Source organism: Eschrichtius robustus, chromosome 2 (assembly GCF_028021215.1).
Source record: "Eschrichtius robustus isolate mEscRob2 chromosome 2, mEscRob2.pri, whole genome shotgun sequence".
In the NCBI taxonomy this organism is placed as follows: domain Eukaryota; kingdom Metazoa; phylum Chordata; class Mammalia; order Artiodactyla; family Eschrichtiidae; genus Eschrichtius; species Eschrichtius robustus.
In genome coordinates, this window is record NC_090825.1 from 176,148,317 (window position 1) to 176,166,302 (window position 17,986).

The window sequence follows — 17,986 nt, forward strand, 5'->3', positions numbered from 1 at the left end:
CCAGACTGAAGGGCATTACCTTCTAACATAGCGCAGGGTAATTCTCAAGGACAGGAACCACCAAAGGTGAGCTTCTCACCTTTGGCAGAAGCCCGACAACTCAGCTTTTGGTACAGGCCTATGATCATGCCCGTGTCCCTAGAGAATATCCTACCCTCTGCCCTGATCAACCTTTGCTCGCTTCACAAGAGCCATGGAGGCATGCTGGTAGAGATCTGAGAACGTCCTTGCCAGGTACCCTCCGCACGTGACTCGTGGGATACCTGAAGAAGGGGCTGGTCTGGATCGAGTAACTGAGTAACGAGACCAGCTGCGAGCGCCGGGTGGTGAGGAGGAGTCTCCCCCTGCTAACTACGAGGACAGGAGGCTTCTGGAATCAGGCCCTCCCCACTCCTGCCCCGCAGGTGCCCATCTCTGAAACTACAATGAAGAATGAGATAAACTCTAAAAAAGCCATCAAAATCTGACCCACAAAAATCGAACACAGCCATAAGGCAGACGGCACAGGAAATGCCTGGTGAGCGCACAGCCAACTGTCATCGGCGCCCCTTCCGTGAGCTGGTCGGGGAAGAAGGCCATGGCCTTCTCTGCAATTCATCCAGTAAGGAAGAAGGTCCCTGCACTGCTGGGTGTGAAACGTGGTGACCTCCAGATAACAGAATGGAAAACTCAGCAGGGAACCACTAAACAGTAATCACCCATCTGATGTAGGGGCCACCACGGTACAGCGCCCGGGAAGGGATGGAACGTCAATCTATGCGCATAGGAGGCTGGGGCGCAGGGAGAGCCACTGGGTTATTTTTAAGGCAATTTTAAACTACAGTGGGGCTGCCCAACTATTACGACAGTCAGTACTAATTATAATAAGAGCTTAGAAAAGCCTACGTGCAAAACCTTAGGATTCAACAACCTAAAAATGATGCAACCCATAAGCACGAGGCCCAGTTATGCAAAATGAAGCAAGAATCAAAATAATGCTCAGAACAAGCAGGGGAGGGTGAAAACGGGGCCAGAGAAGGGCAAAGGGCTTTGCTTCCTATTTACTGCAAAAAGCGCACCAGGGGAACTTTCTATTTCAGGGGACATGTCTTACTCTTTGCAGTCTCATCTTGTTCTTCTCTGCAGAGCCTTTGACCAATTTCTTACTTATCTGAAAGGAAAGACATTGATCTGTAAACACAGGTTGTTTCAATCACTTTAACACGTTTAACATACTGCACAGTCCTTGGGGAGGGCAAGGAGGAAACAATGTAAAACAACAACAGTGAAAACCTTTCCGGGTGACCAGTTTCAGCAAACAGAACCAAAACTTCTTAGTTGGGTCATAAACTCCAACGCATGTGGGGATAAAAGGGGAGACCGGGAGGCAGATAACCAAAAAACGTAAGTGGCCAAGCTGGAAATAAGAAGCCACAGCCAGGGGCCTTGGTGTCAGGGAGACACAGAGCGGTAGGTCTGTAGGCACCTGGAGAGGAGGCGCCCTGGCCACAGAGGACGGAGTCTTACAGGCACGCAGCCCAGCACTGCTGCTGCCCCTTCTGCTTCTCCCCGGAGAGGCTGCCAGTGGAAATTTCCTGTGTGAGTACAGGCACACCAACACAATGCCATTTTCCCAACAGCATTTGCTCCCTTTGTGTCTCTGTGTCACATTTTGGTAATTCTCACATTTCAAACTTTTTCATCATTATTATACTTGTCATGGTGATCTGTGGTCAGTGATCTTTGATGTTACTATTGCAAAGATAACGACTTGCTGAAGGCTCAGACAACAGCGTTTTTTGCAGTGAAGTATTTTTTAATTAAGGTATGTGCTTTTTTCAGACATAATGCTATTGCACACTAAATAGACTACAGTATAGTGTAAACATAACTTTTATATGCACCAGGCAACCAACAGATCCACGTGACTCACTTTATTGTGATACTCGCTTTACTGTGGGGGTCTGGAACCAAATCCGCATTATCTCCAAGGTCTGCCTGTAATGTCTACAAATCAACACCCCGTGAGTCAAGTAAGACACGTGTACGGGCTGGATTCCCATGTTTGTACCCCCTGCCCAGCACAGCCCTGCTTCTTAGAACACAGAGTAAACGCCCAGGAAGAAAGGTCAGCTGGCCAGAGGTGGCAGTCTGGTCTAGAACCCCTGTGTTCTAGAGCACAGCATTCTCTATCGTCCTACTTCAAATTGAGCATGGGCTACAAGGACTGACCAAGACGCACGGCTGGACTCCCTCGCCGTGCTGGCTAAATGGTCCCAGGTCGGAATACACACAAGGAGTCCAGGCTACTGGCCTAAGCTACCTCCAGAGCGGGGAATCCTGGCGAACAGACCATTCATTGCATGGAAGACCAATGGGGAGAATTCAGGCTGGAAAGAAATACCCACCCGGGCTCATTTTAGACTTGAGGAGGCAGCCAGAAAATGAGACGAGCTGAAAAACCGAAAGTCCATTTCTCTTGAAATTGTCTGACATGCCAACAAAACTATGTAAAAACAGTGCTTCCTCTATCTAGGAAAGCCTCGCCCTAAGACTTCCTACCAAAGAAAACTACAGATTAAGACATCCTTCTTACTCAGGATGCACCGAGTCCTTTCTGGACTAAGCCTTCCCTCAGGAGAGGGCCGCGCACCGTCATGTGAAAGCCATGTGATTGGCAGAGTGCTCAATCCCACCTCACTGCGCAGGCGCCCACAGAAACGCCAAAGCCGTCTTACCAAGGGCTTAAGAAAAAGCATCTGCCTCTCCAGCATCCACTTGGCCTGCCAAGCCTGCGGACTTGAGCCCCACAAGAAAGGATTTAACAGCAGGACTTGTAAGGTGCTGTGTCTATATCGTTGTCCTTTGTGTTTAAAGATGGTAGCACCAAACGTGACTGCCAGACAGCTATATGAGGGTGTTTGGGGAGCAAGACGCATCTGTTGTTGAATTTCAGCTGCAGAATCAGTGCCTTTCACAATCTTCCCCTTTGCTGTGAGTCCAGGAATGAGAGAGTTGACGTGACTACCAAGAGCTGGCTTAATGATATCCAACAACCAGAGCAGTTACGATTTTATTTAAAACTAGTGTCTCTATTGCTTTACCAGGCACTCAGATAGACCTTACTGAACAGATATAATTTTAATCTTCTTGACCTCTGGCCCAAGTATTTATAGAACTCTCTCAAAATATAGGCCACACATTTTACCAACCTGGAACTGAGCTACCAAAAACCAAGATCCAGGATTCCACAATGAGGATGAAACACACACATCAACTACCCCAAAGAGTCAAGGCAGATATAACCATGTCTGTGAGGTAAAATTCCTGCACTTTATTTGGGAGAATCCTAGGGCCCACACACTCTGATGTGATACCTAAGGAGGTCTAATTTCTAGGCCCAGAGCAAGTAAGCAGCAGTAAGTGAGGGGAGGTGGCTGTGGACAGGCCCCGCAGCAGCTAGAAACCTGACAGCAGGGGAGGGACAGCAGGCGGAGGGGAGACACGACCCTAACTGGTCCAGGCATGTGGGGATTGAGAGCAGGCAAAAACTGACACGCCCGTTCCTGTGAGCCTGCAGTTCCACTTAACAACTCGGGGAAGCTCATGACAATTACTGTCTGTCAAGGCCAAGAATGAGAGACAACAGAAATATCCATCAAGGAGAATGACTATGCAAACTGCAGTTTATCCACACCATCATGGGACCATCAGCGTACGACACAGCAGTTAAAAAGAGATTTTCCCATCCCAATGTAAAAAATTGCTAAGACACCCTGGAATGAAAAAGAAACATATTTACACTATACGGCCCATGTAAAGAAACAAAAATGATACTGTTTATTCCTAGGGATCTCTCACATTCACACCACACAGAGAAATATAAGATGAAGATAGTGGCAACCTGGGGGACAGAAAAAAGCCAAAGGGGGCTGCAGTGTTTCAGTGATCTTTTTTAAACATGGAGAATTTAATACTTGTAAAATTTAAATTACCTGGGAAACAGTTCCAGCATCTGTACAGAGGCAAGCCATAGATTCCAATAACACCACCGTATCCACACAATCCCTTACGGAACAATAATCTTGAGTCATCAATAATGTAGGCTGAATTACACATCTGACTGCAAACAAACTGGAGAAATGGTTCTATCCTAGGTGGTAAAAAGCTCTGATGACAAATAGCCACATTCTGGCTAATCAAGAGACCCTGGATTATCTCAAAAAGGTGTTCCTAAATTGTTTTTCAAAGTCGGACTCTCTAGATACCTGGAAGTACTTTCAAAAACAAAACAGGGACTTCCCTGGTGGCGCAGTGGTTAAGAATCCGCCTGCCAATGCAGAGGACACAGGTTCGATCCCTGGTCTGGGAAGATTCCACATGCCGCGGAGCAACTAAGCCCGTGTGCCACAACTACTGAGCCTGCACTCCAGAGCCCACGAGCCATAACTACTGAGCCTGCGTGCTGCAACTACTGAAGCCCGTGCACCTAGAGCCTGTGCTCCGCAACAAGAGAAACCGCCGCGATGAGGCGCCCGCTCGCCGCAACGAGAGAAAGCCCGCGCGCAGCAACGAAGACCCAACGCAGCCAAAAATAAATAAATAAATTTATTAAAAAACAAAAACGAAACAAAGCTCTCTCAGGACACACACACACACACACACACACACACACACACACACAAAAAAAACAGAGGACCAGCAAATGCTTAGGGGTTCCAAATGCAGAGATTTTACAATTCCAAGTCCAGAACTAACGGAGCCCAATAAAAACCACACACATGACATGGTAATAGGAAACAAGCTGTAAGCCTTCAACAAGTGTCTGCCTACAGTCTGGAGAGGAGGAGGAGGAGACAGAGAGGGAAAACGGAAGAACAATAGTATTCCCCACAGTCACAGGGGTCAGGAAAAACTTGGGCCCACAGCAGGGAAAGGTATGAAAGTCAGGTACCAACCATGAAACCAACCAACCAACCAGGAAATCCAGCACTCCCGAAAGGTGAGAAGCTAAACTGGAAAGCTGAGTGTGTGAGGCTGGAGGTGGGCTGCCTCCGCCAGGCCCTCAGGCACCTCCTGGTGGTCATTCCATTTTGCTCTCATACCTGTCTTGTCACCCAAAGTCACGGGGCTCTACTCCCATCCTGTGGGTGACTGGGGCGATTTCCTGCCACAGGCTGGGTGGCGGCGGGGGGGGGGGGGGCCCTGAAGGCTTCGCCACCTGCAGTGTGAATTATCTGCAAAGCTGTGTGGTAACACTGTCTTCTAGAACATCTCAAAACTCCAAGCCTGTGTTCAGAGCCAGATTGAGCCTCTCAGAGGCAGGATTTCCTAAACGCAGCACACTTGGTTTCACGTGCTCAGAAGTTGCATGGCCACTCAGGCCAGCGGACAAGAAGTAACACTCTTCTGTGACAAGGCCCAGTTGCATGGCTTCCCAGTCCTCAGGCTTGGCTATGGGCATAAAAACAAACTTAAAAAAAAATGAAGCTATTAAGGAGAATAGAAACATGTGTACATGTCCTGTTCTCCAGGTTCACTGGCTGCCATGAGTCATGTGACAAAGTAGCTCTGCAAAGCAGAAGCAGCAGTCTGGAAGGATTCTGAGCAACTGGATGGACAGAACAGAACAAGATGGCTGACAGCAAGGGACTCAAACTCGGATTTTGAGTCTGGGTAAAAGCTCAGATGAAAGTTTAAAAAATGAGTATGTCAGTCTGCCACATTTAGAAACTTAGAAGGAAAAAAGACGACCCCACTCTTGATTGATATTTTGTGTACCTAAAGAGGAAGCCATTTTTCCCGTTCTCCAATCTCCTCAAGGACGCAAAACACAAGAAATGGAACCATCTAGAAAAATAACTGTCCCTTAGAGATCGAATTTTAGAAAGCAATCAAGGTTGGTGGTTTATGGTCAGATTAAGCAGGTACAGTTAGCAAATGAACAACCCACCCCAGGATCCAATCTTATGTGAAAGCCTGATGTGAACAAACACAAGTGCTACAAAACCAAAAAAAACCAAAGAACACTGTTCACTATGCTTTGGTATTCTTGACTGATTCTATCAGTTTTACCCACAGGACCTCAAGGACAGGTGAGAACAGAGACATCGGCCACTGTGCCGCTCGGAAGCCAGTAACAGAAACAGGCATTTCCAAAGTCACCTGTCCAGGTCCTTAAACATGGTGCCAGGACTCTCCTGTTCTCGCCATTCTGGGTGAGGTTTTTAAGATGGGCAGGCCGTGCTGACAAGAGCTGACCCTAAAGAATGCCCCTGTTTTATTCTTCCTGCCGTCTTGGGGTCTCTCCACCAACACTTACTGACTGCTTACTGACAGCAACGGCCCTCCGAGTCTGTGTTGGAACAGGAGGCGTGCAGGGAGCTGAAGCTAAAGGCTGAGTCAAGGGTCACAGCCGCCCGCTTACACCCGTTAGTCACTAAAGTGGCTGAGGTGACCAGCACCGTTAATTAGGTGTGAACAGGGCTACCAGGATGGCACCGACACACCGGCGACTCACAGAACCATCAGCACATCGCAACGTACACACAACCAAACACCCCAATGGCTTTCGATGCCGTAAAGTCACAGGACTTGGTCTCCGGCACCACTTGCTCGGCCACTAGCCATCTGGGGGACACAGCGTCCCTGGATGAAGAGTGAGGGGCCGTACCCAGAAGCCTCTGGATTCCGACGGCACTGATTCGGGGGAGATACTCACTCTGCGGACGGGTGTGGAGGCGGGGAGGGGGCTAGGGCTGCTGTGCTGCTTGGTGGGCGCAGACTGCCCCTCGGGTGAGCTGGTGGGAGAGGAGGAGCTCAGGGACGAATGGCTCAGGACAGAGTCCTCTTCGGGGCTGGACTCCAGCGCCTCGCTCTCGGAGGGCACAGCCTGGCCCGGAAGTGTGGCAGGAGGAGACTTGGCTCGGGGTCTGGCAGCCAGGATATCCTGCAGGACGACCACGGGCACCTTCCCCTTGAACAGGATGCCCCTGGCCCCACTCCAGCCGTCCTGGTCCTTCTCGGAGCACGTTCTCAGGCCACCAGTCAGCTCGGGGCAGCTTTGGGGCAAGCCCTTCTGTGCGAGTCCCCTCCTCTCCGCGCCCCCCGAGTCAGCACCCCCCGCCTCTGTTTTGCACGGGAGGTCTGAAAGGGCCTCTTCGGGAAACGCCAGCTCATCCTTCTGACTGACCGTTGGCAGCCCCCTGTCATCTCCAGCTTCGTCTGTGACCCCGTTTACATTCTCCTGGGAGGGAGAGGCTGCAGAATTTAGCTTATCGTGGCCCATGGTGCCGTCCGGTGGGTCACTCGAGTCCTCCGTCAAATCGATTGTTACCACAGTCTGGCCAATACTGGTTTTGACTTGACTTCTTAAAAAGTTATCTAAGGGGCCCTTCCCGTTGACAAGTTTTGGCCTAAAATCTATGTCGGAGCCCATGTGACAGTTGTCCTCCAAGTGGTCCAAAGAGGTCTCTAAATCAGGGACATGACCCTGCACAGGAGCACCCTGAGCGCCCCCCATGTCGTCCAACCCGTCGTCGGTCTTCTCCTTTGGGACAAGATTCAGGCGCTTGAACGGCAGACGAGCTAAAACCAAAAGAGAAGGAGGCCGTCTGTTGAGTGACAGTGTGAAGAGTGACAATCAATGCTTTAATATTCCACGTGCTCAATGAGTAATCGACCTTGCTGTGCTTGGGGGTGGGGGGAATTTCTAAAGTTTAAAAAGGGGTTATCTTCTCATTATGTACTTTTCCAACATCCTAACTAAAAGCAAAAGCAACAAACAAACAAAAAACTGACAAGCTTTCATAGCGGGGACATTGCAATAATTTCAAAGGAGAAGACACTTTCTGATCTGTTTGAGATTCAGTTCAAATTCCAAAGTTATTTATTATGGGTGGAAATCTCATTTGAAGATAAGTGCATCTGGCTCTGAAGAGCAAAAAAGATAGATCCATCTGCGGAAAGATTTCATTCTGCTCCCAGCATCCCAAGCTGTTAGCTTTTCTTGCCAATGAAACAAGTACCCTCCCACTGCATGCCAGCCTTCTGGCTGGTCCCAAGAGATACACAGCAACACCTCAAGAGAGTGAGGAAGTTCAGGTGAGTGACTTCCCATGGAGTCCACATGTACTCAAATGCCCAAACATCTTATTAACTATTTTCTAATGTAATAGACTCAACAAACAAGCCTGTTTTTGGTCAGTTTATAAAATTATCATGCTCTTGGATTCTACGGTTTGCCCCTAATTCTTTAACCTCAGAAGATGGTTGCCCTTCATATGATTCCCACCAACACCAAACCTGCTATCAGTTGACACAGGAGAAGGCAAACTGCTACAGGGGAACCAGGTAACCAAGCTTTGAAAACCAGAAACCATCCTTTTTTATACAGTCCAGCCACTAACCTGGCCTAAGGGTAAATCCATTCCCCTTTTTACACGAAAGGATTTGGGGACACTTCCTGTAAAACGCTGTTCAACCAGGGGCAGCTGTGCCTGCCATGTCTGAAGACATTAAAGGTTGTCACGACTTGGGAGACGAGGCTAGGAATGCTGCTAAACTCTCCACAGTATACAGGACAGCCCCCCATGACAAAAACATTACAAAATGTCAATAGTGCTGGAGTAGAGAAATCCAACTGTAAGGGCAGCAACCTCTGGATATGCTCCTGGCAACAGCAGTGTAATGAAACGGGTTTCCCAGCTTCCAGTTGTAAGATGCAACTGTTTTCTCCCCTTCAGCCCCTTGGAGACTTCTGCTGGGGACCCCAAGAGATGGCCTCTGCTCAAGGGGAATGGAAAATATAATTGAGAGGACAATGAAGGATATAAACCAGGAACAAATATTTAACCCATTCCCAGAAAGTTACCTTGTATTAACTTCTTGACTGGAAAAGCTGGTCTGTCTTTGCAATCCATGGCTGTGAATAAGTGTCAAAGGATAAGTTATTAAATGCTGGAAATAATGAAGTAGCAAACACACATGCAGTACCTACTGTGTACAAAGTGGTTGTCCAGTGTGGCTGATTTCGCCCCCAATCCCACCTCCCCAGGAACATTTGATGACGTCTAAGGACATTTCTGGCTGTCATGACTGGAGAGAGGGCGCTACCAGCATCTAGTGGGTACGGGACAGGGATACTGCTAAATATCCTGCAACACACAGGACTGCACCCCACGACAGAGAATTATCTGGCCCAAAAGTGATAATGAGTTGAGAAATTCTGCCCTGGACACCGTCACATCTCGTTTTATTTTCCTTGAGCACTTATCACTCTGAGACTTCTGTGTTTATGTCTCCCCCCTCCCCCATCAGAATGCCAGCTTTATGACAGCAGGGAGACTTGTTCCACACTGTACCTGTGGCACGGGCTCAGGGCCTGGCACATAGTGGAAAACCAATGAACACAGTAACAGGGACAATGAAAAGAAGACTGAGTAAAAGTAGAGATGAGAGAAAACATTGTATCACTGATTTCACCATTCATATGAACCCAAATCATCCTCCTCCAAACCAAGCCCTCCCCACCAACAAATCTGTAAAATTAGAATAGGGCTTATTTTCTTTCAAAACAGAGTTTATAAAAGGTAATACATCTTAAAGCATTTCAAGCTTGCCAAGCTGGAGCTGAAGTGCTGTCAAGAAGTGATAAGGGAGAATGTTTTCCTGCACGCACACACAAAAAATCTCAAAAAAAGCATCACAATATCAAAGCTGATGCAGAAATGACTATAAATAGAATCAAATCTTTGGATAAATATCTTCAAATGGCTAGAATAAGTTTAGAAGCTGACACCTGCTAGATCTGGCTTGGAAAAGTCTAGTTTAGTTATTTTGGCCAATCTACATTTTTTTTTTTTAAAAAGATACATACAAGTGAGTATTTTTTAAAAGCAGATCAGGATGCAAGCAACACTCTGTGGCAGATGATCAAAACTCTGACACAATTTGAGCTTGCTATAGCAAGAAAGTCTAACCTATTCCGGTGTTCTCTTCTCTGTGAGACAAGCCGTTATATAGACTTAAACAGTGTAAATAAAAAAATAAAAAATAAATAAATAAATAAATAAATAAAAGCAGATCAGGGCCTTTTAAAAAACTCAGCTGCCCTTAGATGAAGCTGCTCTCCCCACTTCCAAGCTTGGAATATAAGAAAAGTACCCAGAGGCTCACATTTCCTTTCTACCTATTTCAAGATAATATCATTCTCAAGTTTTCAGTTACCAAAAACATGGATTTCCTCCCGTCAGCTGAAGGATACATAATCTTTAGCCACTTAAATTTATTTTTAGGACAACCACAAGGATTTATTGGCATGGCCCTGAGTCACCAGCTTTGATGCAAGTGGAACAGAGGTGACCCGGGGCCCAGAAGCAACCTCAGGTCGACATAAAAAGGGATCCCATCCAGGGATTCAGATTGTTCAAAGGTACACATACAAATTAACAAACACTTCTGTATAAACTTACCACTGCTCTTTATCCTGAGATTATATCCCTCCTAATTTTAGTTGGCATTAAAACATCCTTCCCTTTTATGGTGCATGGTCAAAACAGATGGTGCTTTTAAAATTTTTTAATTAAACATGATTAATGGGTCAAATGACAATCAGTCCCAACTTTATTTATATGAATTCTATGTCTCTTTGAAATCCCGAAGTCTGGAAACAATTAGCACAGTGGTTCTCAGCTAGAGGGCCCCTTGACAATGCCTCGGATACATTTTTGGTTGTCGCAACTGGGAAGAAGAGGTTGTTACTGAGACCTAATGGGTGGAGGTCAAGGATGCTGCTCGACACCCTACAGTGTACAGGATGGCCCCAAATGTCAGTAGTGCTGAGGTTGAAAAACCCTGAACTAAACTAGCTGATGTCCCTACCAACCCTTAATTCATTCAACCAACCCATCTTTATTGGGCACCTACTATGTGCCAGGCATTGTGCCAAGTGCTGGGGGTAAAACGGGAGTCAAGCAGAGGAGACAACCCGTCTGGTCTTCCTTGGTTCACCACCCCACGTTTTGGGGCCCTGCCAGGCGGCAGAAAGCCCCCTCCCAAGACACAGGAAGCAGAAAGACAGGTCTTCACCATGCATATCCGGCAGCATCAAGAACCCGAGACCCTTACCATCCGGGCCGCTTACCTGGGCTGGCCCTGACCCGCAGACGCAGCTGTTCTGGTCCCCGAGCCCGTGTGACCCCGGACCTCAGTCTCCCCACCCGGCCACAGGACCGCTGCAGGGTCCAACTTGTCCAGGGGACACAAACACACTCGGTAACCTGCAAACCCGGCCCTTTCGCCTCCCTGGGCCTCAGCTTCCCCTCCTGGCCACACACACACCCGTCACCGCAAAGCGCTCTGGAAGGACAAACTGACGCAAAAGTGCCGGAAAAAAAATGGTTGCGGCTGCAACAATAACGTCAAGGAGGGTGCCCTTCGGACTGCAAGGCCCTTCCTCGCGATTGTTAACGGCTCCACGGACCGAACGCCAGGCGGGGAGGAGCGGGCCCGGGGCCGGGAGGCCCGTTGGCCCCCAAACCGCCGCCTCAGCCCGCACAGGCCGCGCGCCGCGCCCCCCCTTCCCCTCGGCGTGGGCCGGAACCGACCTGCGGCCGCTCCGCGGGCGCCCGGCGCCCCGCACTCCGGCTCCTCCAGCATTGCCCCGGCGGCGTCTCGAGCTCCCCTCAGGCGGCGGAGGCGCGGGCTCCGCTCAGGGGGCCGCTGCTGCTCGCCCTCCCGCCCGCGCCGCTGCTGCCGCGGCCGCCGCGCTCGTATTTGGCGGGAACCGCGGCGACCCCCGCGGCCCACGCGCGGATTGGGTGATGCCGAGTCACGTGACGGTCCTCCTCGGGAAGAGGGGAGCTCAGGGAGCATCCTCGCGAGAGCCGAGGCTTCCATTGCTCCCATGGCCCCCCTATTGATATTCCCGCGGTGGGCGGGGCTTCTTCTCGGCCGCCTGTCGTTGGCAGGGAGCAGGCGCCCTGCGATTGGTGGTGGGTGGTGTCAAGTTGAGAGCCCCACACTGTGACTGGCTGAGCTCAAGGGCTATGTCTCTGGGAGGAGGGAGGGTCAGGCTCTACGTCATGAGGAAATGCTTTACGTAGGGCGCCGGTGGCAACCTGAAGCTGCGATTGAGCTGAAGACTAAAGTTTTTTTTATCCTAATGGGACATAGGCTGAATACAGCCACAGCAATTTAAAATTATAAATTATTTTTATATTAACAATAAAAATAAAATTAAATAAACTCTGGGTATCGCTTCAGAAGCATTTGAGAGGCAGTAAATATATTCAGAGGGAATGAATGAAATGGATATTTCTGGTTTAATCCTCAGGGTTTTGCACATGCTGTTTCCTCGCCTGGAACACTCTTTCCGCAGCTCTTTTCCTGGTTGATTTCTACCTAACTTTCAGATCTTAGATTGAAACCCCAGAGGAGCTTTCCTCCCCAACCCCCAACAAGATGAAGTTCCTACAACAACACTGTTCTTTTTCTTGGAGCAATTACAGCTTGTGTTTATTTATTAGAGTGTTATTGGTTAATGAATTCATTTCTGTTTTTGTCATTAGCTCCATGAGGGCAGCAATCGTTTATCACAGTATCCCCAGAACCTACTGGTGACATACATTAGTAGGTACCCAATAAATATTTGAGTGTATACATAAATATCATTTAATTGAACAGTGTGATCATGTAAGTTAAAAGCCTCACACGGAACAGAGACCTTCAGAGTCAGCCTGCAAGCCTTAGGACAGGTTTTCTTCAGCACCAATTTAACCTCTCAAGCAGAGCAGAAGTGAGGAGAGAAGAGTGAAATTTAGCCCAATTTTGGAATTCTATTTATCCTGTAGATTGCATAATTAAATCAGTAGAATTGGTTGGAAATAATGTGGAAAAATAGGAAATTTGAGGACATCACTTTGGGCAAGTCATGTCTTACTCAAGGCCTCAGTTTCCTCATCTGAACCATTAGGATGTTTTCCCTTCCTTCTCTGACATTCTGGCATCTGAATTGATTTAGACCAGTGGATCACCATTCAGGGTGCCCATCAGAATCACATGGGAGATTTTTCAAACTATTCATAATAGCCCCATCAGGATCTTGGGGAAAGAGGTTGGGGCATGCATATTCTAAATCAATCCTCTGATCTAGTCCTTCTGTTGAGGCACTTGTAAACTTCCAGCAATCCTCTGCTTTACAAAATCACTCAACTCTGTCAGAGATTTCAGCACTGAAGTTGCAAGCACTTTAGCTCTAGTCACGTTATTGTTCTTTTTCTGATCCGTAGTCAGACACGTTATCCACTGTGCAACTGGCCCCCACCCTGTTCTTTTTGGACTCATTTACTCATTTCGATTCATTATTAATTTCCAATTCATTCAATAAAAATAACAATTGATGAAAAAATCAAATATCAGTAAACATGTTTCAATCTGAGAAGGCTTCCTGGAGGAGGTGACATTCCAAATAGAGTTCTTTTTTATGCACAAGGGACGGGGGAAAGATTGGGGAAGAATGTGCATGAGAGGAATAACGTTAGCAAAATCCACAGGCAACAGGGACCATGGGTTACAGAAAATGAAGAGAGCCGAAGTTAGACAAGGTGATGGGGCCAAATTATACAAGCTTTGTAGCCCATGTTAAGAAATTGGGAGAGCATGCTAAGGCCAGTAAATGGACTTTAAACAGGGGACTGATGTGATCTGAATTGTGTTATAGAAGCATCATTCTGGCTGCCTTGTAGAGGATGAATTGGAGGGGAGAACCTGAAGGTGGGCACACCAGAGAGGAGGCTGGTGGAATGGTCTGATCAGGGCAGAAGACAGTTGGGGTAGTGGAAAGGAGTTATAAGTGATAGCCTGATGTCTGACTTGGGCAACTGAATGGATGAACACGGGGCCGGACGGGATGGTGGTGGAAGACCACAGAAGAATTGGGTACAGCTGAGATTACCGAACAGGTATCCGAAGATTTGTAAACCCAGCCTCTGGAGTTCCACCTGCCCCTTCGCCTCCCCAACCTCTGCAAAAAGGTGTTAAGCGCTTTTCCTAAGACGTCAGGCCCACCTCCGGGACTCGAGGGGTCGCTGCAGCCGCCACAGCCCCTCTAGGCTCGCCCCAGTCCACTCACTGGGCTAGGCGGCCGCTCCATCCGCAGGAGGAGTGCGCGTGCGCTGCTGGCCGGCAGGGGGCGCGCGTGCGCAGACGGGGCCGGGAGGGGGGGGTTGGGGCGCGCGTGCGCGCGCGGAGGCCGGCACCGGAAGTGTGTGGTTGCCATGTAATATCCTGGCCGCGCGGGCGCGCGAGGGGTTGAGGCGGCGCCGGGGCGGGCGCGGAGCTGGCTGGAGGGCGGCGGAGGCGGTGCCGTAGGGGCCCGCTGAGGCGCGCGGGGGGTTGGCGGCGCCCGGAAGCCTGTCGCTTGTGCGGTCCCTCCGGTTCGTTGGGTCCGCGCGGGAGGCCCGACGGCGGGAGGCAGCATGTCGGTAGCGGGGCTGAAGAAGCAGTTCTACAAGGCGAGCCAGGTGAGCGGAGGCCGAGGCGGGGGGCGAGCTCCGGGCCACAGGCTGCTCGGAGGGGGGCCAGGCCAGGCCCTGGCTCGGGAGGGAGCCGTGGGTACTGAGGGGGCGGCGTTGGCACTCGTCCCCCGCCGGGTGGGGACAGCCTAGGAGGGGCGGGAGTCTGCGTGCGAGGTGGCCCGGACCCTGCCCGCCATGTGGGCTCCAGTCTTCTCGAGAGGGGTGGGCAGACGCTTTAGAGGCGCGGAGGTGCACCCAGAGATTGGCCCCGGACGTGGACCCCTCTCCTCCCGTCCTTCCCTCTAAAAGGGCGGGCGGGCGGGGGGTGGGGGGGGGCAGGGAGAGAAGGGGAAGAAGCAGTCCCGAGCTTGTCGACACAGGACTCTTGCTAGAGAGCCCAGAATCAGGGAAATTTTGTGTCTAGAACAATTCTTTTTTTTTTTTTTTTTAAAGACAGCAAACGAAAAAATCTTTTCAGTGGGCCGGGTACAAAGTTGAAAGGGTAGAGTGAAAAGTCAGTTTCCCACTTCAGTCCCTCAGGCATCCAGTCCCTCTCCCCAGAGACAAGGACTGTCACCAATTACCAAAGAGAAGGGTATGCCTCTCCTTTAAAAACACACACGTAGCAGTAACATCGTTTACACAGAACCGTGTAATTGATGTTTTTCATTAAATGTGTCTCGGAGATCGCACTAGAGCCAGAATTCTCCACCTTGGGTCATTCTCTGTTGTGGTGGCCCTCCTGGGCACTGTGGGGCGTTGAGCAGCATCCCTGGCCCCTACCCAGTCGATACCAGGAGCTCCCCCCACCGACCACGGATGTCTTCGGATGCTGCTAATGTCCTTAGGGGAACCCCCCCTGCCCTCCCCCTCCCCCTCCCCCAGAGCTACTCCTGGAGCCTCTTGGATCTTTTTAATGGGTATGTGGCATTCCATTCCATGGAAGTCTGTCATAATTTATTTAATTAGTTGTCCATCGATGGACGTTTAGGTTGTTTCCAGTAGTTTTCTGCTGCAAACGATACTATCGTGAATAGCCAGTGAATATCTCTGCTCACAGGTGGGATTGGATTTACAGGATAAGTTCCCAGAAGTGGAATGCAGAATCCAAGAATATAAGTGTTCTACTTTGACAGATAGAATAGGTGTTTTGGAAAGTCCAGGCCCCATTGCTCACGAGTCTGGTGAAAGCTGAGTGGATCCACTCTTCAGAAAACTGGGCAAATGCAAAATTCAGCTTATAATTTCAGATCCAAGAAGTCCCAGATCCCTTGATCCTATGAGAACCTTGGGTCTGGAGTTTGTGTGGATAGACTCCAGGAAGGAACGAGCAACAGTCATAGGAGTTGTTTGGCCCGTGCTGGCAAACCAGACTCTGCCCACAATTTGGAGAGGTCCAGTGGGAGGGAAGAGAGATGAGTCCCCAGTAATACACAGCTGGGACCTTTTGCCCCTTGAGGGGGAAAACTAATGACCCTAGTAGTTGTCCAGGGCTAAAGATATTTGGGGTCTATCTCTAGACTCCAGGCTAAACCCTGGAGGAAGAGAGGTTTAATCCAGAGGGATTCTAGGATTGTTGCTGAGAGTACAGCCCTTTGCCCCAGCAGGATGGAATTAAGTGACCTGGCCCTGGGTTAGACCTTGCCCAGTAGGCCTCAGACCCCACCCCCGCACACTTGACCAGAGCACCTTGGAGTGCTGCTTACTATCTTGGGCCCTGATGTAGCCCCTCTCGCAGGAACTATGGGTCTCGGAAGAATTCCTGGGCCACTTTGTTCCTTCATATAGACAGGTCTCTGGAAGCCCACCCCACCCCGACCCCAGCCATGAGGGCCCATGCTGGTGGCCCATGCTGTCCCCAGCAGACACGCTGTGCCGGAGGAACTAGCTGGGCCTCTCAGGCCATCCACCAGAGCCTTTCTTCTTGGGGAAAGAAGGATGGCCTGCATTCAGACCTGTGGGGAGTGCTTGGAAATCCGGAAAGCTCAGAGCAGTGCAAGCTGGTGGTGCAGATCAAGTTATCATCTTGATATTCTGAGGCCCAGTCCCAAAGAATTGCTGCGACACATCCTCCTCTGAGAGCCGTTGTCTTGGCCTCCTGACCGATTCCGTGTTGAGTTGTGCTCTCAAGAATCACCCTGGCTGTATTCCATTCCCTTCTGCAATAGTTTCCATAGACCTCCGCTGTTTATCTGGATGTGTCCACCTCTTTGTGTGTTTCTTTTCTTTTTTTTTTTATAAATTTATTTATTTGGCAGCGTTGGGTCTTCGTTGCTGTGCGTGGGCTTTCTCTAGTTGCGGTGAGCAGGGGCTACTCTGTTGCAGTGCACAGGCTTCTCATTGCGGTGGCTTCTCTTGTTGCGGAGCACGGGCTCTAGGCGTGCGGGCCTCAGTAGCTGAGGCTCACAGGCTCTAGAGCACAGCCTCAGTAGTTGTGGCACATGGGCTTAATTGCTCCGCGGCATGTGGGATCTTCCCGGACCAGGGCTCGAACCCGTGTCCCCTGCATTGGCAGGCGGATTCTTAACCGCTTTGCCACCAGGGAAGCCCTGTGTTTCTTTTCTTGATCTTAGGAACACCTCTTTCAATTAGGGTCGTCTGTGTCAGGTAATATTCTTGTTAAGTCGTAATAATATATATTGAGTTTTCACTGCGTGAACAGGTGATATGCTTTAAACCAGTCGGTCTCAATTGGTCTCATTTATCTGGCCTAAGGGTAAACGCTGTCCCCTTTTTACACAAAAGGATTTGGGGGCATTTGTCTTCCTGTAGGACAGTAGTTCTCAGCCAGGGCCAGTTCTACCCTCCAGAGGACATTGGCAATGTCTGGAGGCATTTTGGGTTGTCACAACTCGGTGGTAATTAATTATATTACAGCTCACTGGGCGGCCCCGCACAACCAAGAGTCACCCGGCTCCGACGTCAACGGTGCTGAGGTTGAGAAATACTGTTTTATGGTTTGAGAAAAGTGAGGATAATTTTACCCAAACAGAAGAACAACAAAAAATCCTTCCTGGGCATTCTTCTGGCAGCTGCCTGCTTTTCCTAATTCTTGAAATGCAGATAACCACATATACGCAGATGGACACGTGCGTAAAACTCAGCATCCAGACACCAAGTCTCCCCCTCCCAAGTCCTCAGGAGAACCCCAGAGTGTCTTTTGGCATCTGGCATTTTTAAGAAGGTACAGGCTTGCATTGGTGCCTCTCAGTTAGGGGCGACTAACCCTCCCCTCTCCCCTCTCCTGCCCTGTGCACCGCCCAAGGGACATTTGGCAACGTCTGAGACAGTGTCACGCCTTGGGGAGAGGGTGCTACTGGCACCGAGTAGGTAATGGCTGGGGATGGTTGTTAAGCATCCTACAACATACAGGACAGCCTTCTACACAACAAAGAATTATCTGGCCCCGCTTGAGAGGAGCGCCAACGTTTCTGTAGCAAGAAACCCTACTTTGAAACGGGTTCTTGATTTCCAAGGCTTGTAAGAGCGTC

At 49.6% G+C, this 17,986-nt stretch overlaps 3 protein-coding genes and 1 non-coding gene across 7 annotated transcripts in view; 2 read left to right on the forward strand and 2 right to left on the reverse strand.

The window, feature by feature from the left end:
* The window catches only part of CHAF1A (chromatin assembly factor 1 subunit A), a 26,739-nt gene extending 14,986 nt beyond the window's left edge, over window positions 1–11,753 (reverse strand). Inside the window, exons 1-4 of one of the 3 annotated variants that reach the window (XM_068537235.1) lie at window positions 11,586–11,753; window positions 8,852–8,902; window positions 6,701–7,566; window positions 1,094–1,150 (exon numbers count right to left, since the gene is read on the reverse strand). In XM_068537235.1, coding sequence (XP_068393336.1) covers window positions 1,094–1,150; window positions 6,701–7,566; window positions 8,852–8,902; window positions 11,586–11,637 — 1,026 coding nt within the window. In that variant the 5' untranslated portion in view covers window positions 11,638–11,753. Of the gene's footprint in view, window positions 1–1,093; window positions 1,151–6,700; window positions 7,567–8,851; window positions 8,903–11,122; window positions 11,313–11,585 lie in introns of those variants that run through there. The other 2 variants (XM_068537236.1, XM_068537237.1) reach the window with 2 other exon arrangements.
* LOC137760356 (small nucleolar RNA SNORA28) lies at window positions 9,890–10,013 on the forward strand. Its single transcript, XR_011073310.1, has one exon. It is a non-coding gene; the product is annotated as a small nucleolar RNA SNORA28 (small nucleolar RNA).
* On the reverse strand, window positions 11,664–14,458 carry LOC137759081 (uncharacterized). Its single transcript, XM_068534998.1, has 2 exons — window positions 14,111–14,458; window positions 11,664–11,960 (listed from the first exon to the last, which is right to left on the reverse strand). The coding sequence occupies exons 1-2, from the start codon at window positions 14,456–14,458 to the stop codon at window positions 11,664–11,666; spliced, it is 645 nt and encodes a 214-aa protein (XP_068391099.1).
* Window positions 14,285–17,986, forward strand: part of SH3GL1 (SH3 domain containing GRB2 like 1, endophilin A2) — a 33,159-nt gene continuing 29,457 nt past the window's right edge. The window contains exon 1 of one of the 2 annotated variants that reach the window (XM_068537242.1): window positions 14,285–14,501. In XM_068537242.1, the coding sequence (XP_068393343.1) occupies window positions 14,457–14,501 (45 nt within the window). In that variant the 5' untranslated portion in view covers window positions 14,285–14,456. The remainder of the gene's footprint in view (window positions 14,502–17,986) is intronic. The other variant, XM_068537243.1, reaches the window with a different exon arrangement.